At 55.4% G+C, this 8,352-nt stretch overlaps 2 protein-coding genes across 2 annotated transcripts; both read left to right on the plus strand.

The window, feature by feature from the left end:
- Window positions 1-749: 749 nt before the first annotated feature.
- On the plus strand, window positions 750-4,133 carry LOC121309306 (histidine-rich glycoprotein-like; the record flags this gene model as incomplete). The annotated part of the gene is made up of 3 exons (XM_041242180.1): window positions 750-967; window positions 1,513-1,526; window positions 3,870-4,133. Coding segments are annotated over 3 exons (496 nt in total), but the record flags the coding sequence as incomplete, so codon positions are not given.
- A 2,352-nt stretch (window positions 4,134-6,485) lies between these two features.
- On the plus strand, window positions 6,486-8,034 carry LOC121309307 (GATA zinc finger domain-containing protein 14-like). The gene is made up of 2 exons (XM_041242181.1): window positions 6,486-6,811; window positions 7,301-8,034. Exons 1-2 carry the CDS (start codon window positions 6,486-6,488, stop codon window positions 7,923-7,925), a joined length of 951 nt encoding a protein of 316 aa, XP_041098115.1. The 3' UTR covers window positions 7,926-8,034.
- The last annotated feature ends 318 nt before the right edge of the window (window positions 8,035-8,352 follow it).

Consider the following 8,352-nt stretch of genomic DNA (forward strand, 5'->3'; position numbering starts at 1 on the left):
CACAACAGCAGCCCCCACAACAGCACCTCCCACTACGACCATCACAGCAACCCCTACAACATCACCCTCCACTACAACCACAACAGCAGCCACTACAACAACACGCAACCAGCAGCCACTACAACACCACCCCCACAACAACCACCACAACAGCAGCAACCCCCCACTACAACCACTGCAACAGCAGCCCCCTCAACAGCACCTCCCACTACAACGACCATAACAGCAGCCACTACAACAGCACCCGCCACTACAACCACCACAACAGCAGCACCGACAACAGCACCCACCACTACAACCACCACAACAGCAGCCCCCACAACAGCACCTCCCACTACTACCATCACAGCAACCCCCACAACATCACCCTCCACTACAACCACAACAGCAGCCACTACAACAACACGCCCCACAACAACCACCACAACAGCAGCCCTGACAACAGAATCCCCCACTACAACCACCACAACAGCAGCCCCCACAACAGCACCTCCCACTACAACCACCACAACAGCAGCCACTACAACAGCAACCAGCCCCTGACAACAGAATCCCCACAACAACCACCAACCAGCCACTACAACAACAGCACCACAACAACCACACAACAACTACCTCAACAGCAGCACCGACAACAGAATCCCCCACTACAACCACTACAACGTCAGCCCCCTCAACAGCACCTCCCAATACAACGACCATAACAGCAGCCACTACAACAGCACCCGCCACTACAGCCACTACAACAGCAGCACCGACAACAGCGCCGCCCGCTACAACCACCACAACAGCAGCCCCCACAACAGCACCTCCCACTACGACCATCACAGCAACCCCTACAACATCACCCTCCACTACAACCACAACAGCAGCCACTATAACAACACGCCCCACAACAACCACCACAACAGCAGCAATGACAACAGAATCACCCACTACAACCAGTGCAACAGCAGCCCCCACAACAGCACCCCCCACTACGACCACAACAGCAGCCACTACAACAGCACCCGCCACTACAACCACCACAACAGCAGCACCGACAACAGCACCCCCCACTACAACCACCACAACAGCAGCACCGACAACAGCACCCCCCACTACAACCACCATAACAGCACAGCACCACTACAACCACCACAACAGCAGCCCTGACAACAGCACCCCCCACTACAACCACCACAACAGCAGCCCCCTCAACAGCACCTCCCACTACAACCAACAGCAGCCACAACAGCACCCTCCACTACAACCACAACAGCAGCCCCGACAACAGCACCCCCACTACAACCATCACAACAGCAACCCCCACAACATCACCCTCCACTACAACCACAACAGCAGCCACTACAACAACCACCACAACGTCAGCCCCCCACAACAACCACCACAACAGCAGCAACAACAACACCCCCACTACAACCACCACAACAGCAGCCCCGACAACAGCACCCCCCACTACAACCACCACAACAGCAGCCCCCACAACAGCACCTCCCACTACAACCACAGCAGCCCCCACAACAGCAACCCCCACAACATCACCCCCAGCACACTACAACCACCACAACAGCAGCCCCACAACAGCACCCCCCACTACAACCACCACAACAGCAGCCCCGACAACAGCACCACCACTACAACCACTACAACAGCAGCCCCCTCAACAGCACCCCCCACTACAACCACCATAACAGCAGCCACCTACAACAGCACCCGCCACTACAACCACCACAACAGCAGCCACAGCACCCCCCACTACAACCACCACAACAGCAGCCCCCACAACAGCACCCCCCACTACAACCACCACACAGCAACCCCCACAACATCACCCTCCACTACAACCACAACAGCAGCCACTACAACAACACACACCCCACAACAACCACCACAACAGCAGCCCTGACAACAGAATCCCCCACTACAACCACCACAACAGCAGCCCCCTCAACAGCACCTCCCACTACAACCACCATAACAGCAGCCACTACAACAGCACCCACCACTACAACCACCACAACAGCAGCCCGACAACAGCAGCACCCCCCACTACAACCACCACAACAGCAGCCCCCACAACAGCACCTCCCACTACAACCATCACAGCAACCCCCACAACATCACCCTCCACTACAACCACAACAGCAGCCACTACAACAACACGCCCCACAACAACCACCACAACAGCAGCCCTGACAACAGAACCCCCCACTACAACCACCACAACAGCAGCCCCCTCAACAGCACCCGCCACTACAACCACCACAACAGCAGCCCAGCACAACAGCAGCCCCTACAACAGCCACTACAACCACCACAACAGCAGCACCGACAACAGCACCCCCCACTACAACCACCACAACAGCAGCCCCCACAACAGCACCTCCCACTACAACGACCACAACAGCAACCCCCACAACATCACCCTCCACTACAACCACAACAGCAGCCACTACAACAACACGCCCCACAACAACCACCACAACAGCAGCACCGACAACAGCACCCCCCACTACAACCACCACAACAGCAGCCCCCTCAACAGCACCTCCCACTACAACGACCATAGCAGCAGCCACGACAACAGCACCCGCCACTACAACCACCACAACAGCAGCCCCCCACAACAGCACCCAGCACCTCCCACTACAACCACAACAGCAGCCTCCTACAACACACCCCACAACAACCACCACAACAGCAGCACCGACAACAGAACCCAGAATCCCACTACAACCACTGCAACAGCAGCCCCCTCAACAGCACCCTCCACTACAACCACCACAACAGCAGCACACTACAACAGCGCCTGCCACTGCAACCACCACAACAGCAGCACCGACAACAGCACCACCCACTACAACCACCACAACAGCAGCCCCCACAACAGCACCTCCCACTACAACCACCACAACAGCAACCCCCACAACATCACCCTCCACTACAACCACAACAGCAGCCACTACAACAACACGCCCCACAACAACCACCACAACAGCAGCCCCCACAACAGAACCCCCCACTACAACCACTGCAACATCAGCCCCCTCAACAGCACCCTCCAATATAACCACCACAACAGCATCCACTACAACAGCACCCCCCACTACAACCACCACAACAGCAGCCACCACAGCAGCACCTCCCACTACAACGACCATAACAGCAGCGTCCACAACATCAAACCCCACTACAACCACAACAGCAGCCACTACAGCAACACGCCCCACAACAACCACCTCAACAGCAGCCCCGACAACAGAATCCCCCACTACAACCACTGCAACAGCAGCCCCCTCAACAGCACCTCCCACTACAACGACCATAACAGCAGCCACTACAACAGCCCCCACTACCACACACAACACAGCCCGACAACAGCACTACAACCACCACAACAGCAGCAACCACAACAGCACCTCCCACAACCACCACAACAGCAGCCCCCACAACAGCACCCCCCACTACAACAACAGCAGCCACTACAACAGCAACAACCACAACATCACCCTCCACTACAACAGCAGCCACTACAACAACACGCCTCACAACAACCACCACAACAGCAGCCCCCCCAACAGAACCCCCCACTACAACCACCACAACAGCAGCCCCCTCAACAGCACCTCCCACTACAACCACCACAACAGCAGCCACTACAACAGCACCCCCCACTACAACCACCACAACAGCAGCCCCAACAACAGCACCCCCCACTACAACCACCACAACAGCAGCCCCCTCAACAGCACCCCCCAACAAACACCCCCCCCACAAAACAACACCCTCCACTACAACCACCAACCACACAACAGCAGCCACTACAACAGCACAGCAGCCCCCACAACAGCAACTACAACCACCACAACAGCAGCCCCCACAACAGCACCCCCCACTACAACCACCACAACAGCAGCCCCCACAACAGCACCCTCCACTACAACCACCACAACAGCAGCCACTACAACAGCACCCCCCACTACAACCACCACAACAGCAGCCCCCACAACAGCACCCCCCACTACAACCACCACAACAGCAGCCCCCACAACAGCACCCCCCACTACAACCACAACAGCAGCCACCACAACAACACCCCCCACAACAACCACCACAACAGCAGCCCCCACAACAGCACCCCCCACAACAACCACCACACGACCACAACAGCAGCCCCTACAACAGCACCTCCCACTACAACCACAACAGCAGCCACTACAACAGAACCCCCCACTACAACCACTGCAACAGCAGCCCCCAACAACAGCACCTCCCACTACAACCACCACAACAGCAGCCCCCACAACAGCACCCCCCACTACAACCACTACAACAGCAGCCCCCACAACAGCACCCTCCACTACAACCACCACAACAGCAGCCCCTACAACAGCACCCCCCACTACAACCACCACAACAGCAGCCCCCAAAGCAGCACCTCCCACTACAACCACCACAACAGCAACCCCCACAACAGCACCCTCCACTACAACCACAACAGCAGCCACTACAACAACACGCCCCCACAACAACCACCACAACAGCAGCCCCGACAACAGAACCCCCCACTACAACCACTGCAACTTCAGCCCCCTCAAAAGCACCCTCCAATATAACCACCGCAACAGCATACGCTACAACAGGACCCGCCACTACAACCACCACAACAGCAGCCCCCAGAACAGCACCTCCCACTACAACCACCACAAGAGCAGCCACCCTCAACAACACCACCCCACTACAGCCACTACAACAGCAGCACCGACAACTGCACCCCCCACTACAACCACCACAACAGCAGCCCCCACAACAGCACCTCCCACTACGACCACAACAGCAGCCACTACAACAACACGTCCCACAACAATGACCACAACAGCAGCCCCAACAACAGAACCCCCAAGTACAACCACTACAACAGCAGCCCCCTCAACAGCACCTCCCACTACAACCACCATAACAGCAGCCCCCACAACAGCACCCGCCACTACAACCACCACAACAGCACAACAGCCACTACAACAGCACCCAACACTACAACCACCACAACAGCAGCCCCCACAACAGCACCTCCCACTACAACCATAACAGCAACCCCCACAACATCACCCTCCACTACAACCACAACAGCAGCCACTACAACAACACGCCCCACAACAACCACCACAACAGCAGCCCCGACAACAGAACCCCCCACTACAACCACTGCAACAGCAGCCCCCTCAACAGCACCCGCCAATACAACCACCACAACAGCAGCACCGACAACAGCACCCCCCACTACAACCACAGCCCCCACAACAGCAGCCCCGACAACAGCACCCCCCACTACAACCACCACAACAGCAGCACCCCCACAACAGCACCTCCCACTACAACGACCATAACAGCAACCCCCACAACATCACCCTCCACTACAACCACAACAGCAGCCACTACAACAACACGCCCCACAACAACCACCACAACAGCAGCCCCGACAACAGAACCCCCCACTACAACCACCACAACAGCAGCCCCCACAACAGCACCTCCCACTACAACCACCATAACAGCAACCCCCACAACATCACCCTCCACTACAACCACAACAGCAGCCACCACAACAACACCCCCCACAGCAGCCCCACAACCACCACAACAGCAGCCCCGACAACAGAATCCCCCACTACAACCACTACAACAGCAGCCCCCTCAACAGCACCTCCCACTACAACCACCATAACAGCAGCCACAGCACCCGCCACTACAACCACCACAACAGCAGCCCCTACAACAGCACCCCCCACTACAGCCACCACAACAGCAGCACCGACAACAGCACCCACTACAACCACCACAACAGCAGCCCCCACAACAGCACCTCCACTACAACCACAACAGCACAACAACACCCCAACAACAACCACCACAACAGCACCCTGACAACAGCACCACTACAACCACCACAACAGCAGCCACTACAACAGCACCCCCCACTACAACCACCACAACACAGCCCCGACAACAGCACCCCCCACTACAACCACCACAACAGCAGCCCCCACAACAGCTACAGACCAGCACAACCACAACAACATCACCCCCACTACAACCACCAACAGCCCACTACACAACAACAACCACCAACAGCAGCCCTGACCCCACAACATCACCCTCCACTACAACCACAACAGCAGCCACTACAACAACACCCCCCACAACAACCACCACAACAGCAGCCCCGACAACAGAACCCCCCACTACAACCACTGCAACAGCAGCCCCCTCAACAGCACCTCCCACTACAACCACCACAACAGCAGCCACTAACAACAGCACCACAACCAGCCACACAACAGCACCTCCCACAACCACAACAGCAGCCCCTACACGGCGGGTGTTGTCCACCACAACAGCACTAGCAGAACTACAGTTGCGTTGGACTACAACCATACAAGGGTGATGTGGTGCACAGTTGGGGGTGTTGACAACAGCATGTGATGTGGTGTCGTGTGTTGGTGACCAAACAACAGCCCCCACAACACTACCTCAACAGCAACGACACACATGGGTTTAGGGGTCACAACAGCACCCGCACAACCACCAACAGCAGCCCCGACAACAGCACCCGCCACTACAACCACTACAACAGCAGCCCCCACAACAGCAACTCCCACTCAGCAGCCCCCACAACAGCACCTCCCACACACAACAGCAGCACGCCACATCACCCTCCACTACACCACAACAGCAGCCACTACAACAACAGAATCCCACACTACAACCACAACAGCAGCCCTGACAAGAGATTCCCCCACTACAACCAGTGCAACAGCAGCCCCCTCAACAGCACCTCCCACCACAACGACCATAGCAACAGCCACGACAACAGTTCCCGCCACTACAACCACTACAGCAGCAGCACCGACAACAGAACCCCCCACTACAACCACCACAACAGCAGCCCCCACAACAGCACCTCCCACTACGACCATCACAGCAACCCCTACAACATCACCCTCCACTACAACCACAACATCTGCCACTACAACAACACGCACCACAACAACCACCACAACAGCAGCCACTACAACAACACGCCCCACAACAACCACAACAGCAACCCCGACAACAGAACCCCCCACTACAACCACTGCAACAGCAGCCCCCTCAACAGCACCCTCCAATATAACCACCACAACAGCATCCACTACAACAACACCCGCCACTGCAACCACCACAACAGCAGCACCGACAGCAGCACCCCCCACTACAACCCCCACAACACCACCACCCACAACAACGACCACAATAGCAACCCGCACAACAGCACCCCCCAGTATAACCACCACAACAGTAACCACTATAACAGCACCACACACTATAACCACAACAGCAGCCCCCACAACAGCACCCCCAACTACAACCGCAACAACAGCAGCCCCCACAACAGCACCCCCAACTACAACCATAACAACACAAGCCCCAACAACAGCACCCCAAACTACAACCACAGCAACAGCCCCCACAATCAGACCTACAGTCCCCATAACAGCTCCAACTACAATCACAACAACCGAAGCCCCTACTGCATCCATGACAAAGGCAGCCCCCTCTACAACCTTATCCATAGCCCCTACTACAACCACCACAACAACAACAGCCACTTATCCAACCACAACACATGTACCCACCACTATACGTACAACTACCACTACAAATGCAGTGCCTGCAACGGCCGTACCAACTGCAGCACCAACACAAACCACAACAGCTGCAGCACTTACAACTGTCACAACTGCAGCTCCCACTACAACCACAACAGCAGTCCCAACTATATCCACAACAAAAGCAGCCCCCACTACAAACATTACAACAGAAGCAAGTGCCAAGGTGACCACAACCACAACCACAACCACTATATCTGCCACCACAAATAGTAGTACTTTATACATGCCCCTTGTCTTCATGTTAACAAATCGTGTTTTTGTGCCTGCATTGGCCAACCAAAACTCAGCGGAATATATTCAGTTTGCAAATGACGTTATCATACAGGTATCTATTTTTCCTTTCCTTTCCATTTTACTTAAATTGTTCTAGCAATGTCTTGAATGTTATATGCCTTACTCCTGCACAATTTGTTTTAGGCCCACCATCCTCTTAGGAGTGAATGGGCATCAGGGTATTGATGTAATAGAAGATTCCCAGATTTTTTCAGTTTGGAGCTTTTAGCTTGAGACATGTTTTAACTTAAATCGAAAACTCCTAGCTCTACACGGCCATTCACTCAGATATTTAGCATTGTTGCAGTAGACAGCATTAATGTGGATACTGGGGGAAAAAAAAAAAAACTGTTTATACATTTAG

Source organism: Polyodon spathula, unplaced genomic scaffold (assembly GCF_017654505.1).
Source record: "Polyodon spathula isolate WHYD16114869_AA unplaced genomic scaffold, ASM1765450v1 scaffolds_1176, whole genome shotgun sequence".
NCBI classification, from domain to species: domain Eukaryota; kingdom Metazoa; phylum Chordata; class Actinopteri; order Acipenseriformes; family Polyodontidae; genus Polyodon; species Polyodon spathula.

What these genes read in the sequence shown, in the direction of transcription:
- LOC121309307 (XM_041242181.1), top strand. Translation starts at nt 6,486, where the DNA reads ATGTGGTGTCGTGTGTTGGTGACCAAACAACAGCCCCCACAACACTAC. An exon ending in AGATTCCCCCACTACAACCA is followed by an intron (nt 6,812 to 7,300) that starts GTGCAACAGCAG and finishes CGACCACAATAG; the next exon opens with CAACCCGCACAACAGCACCC.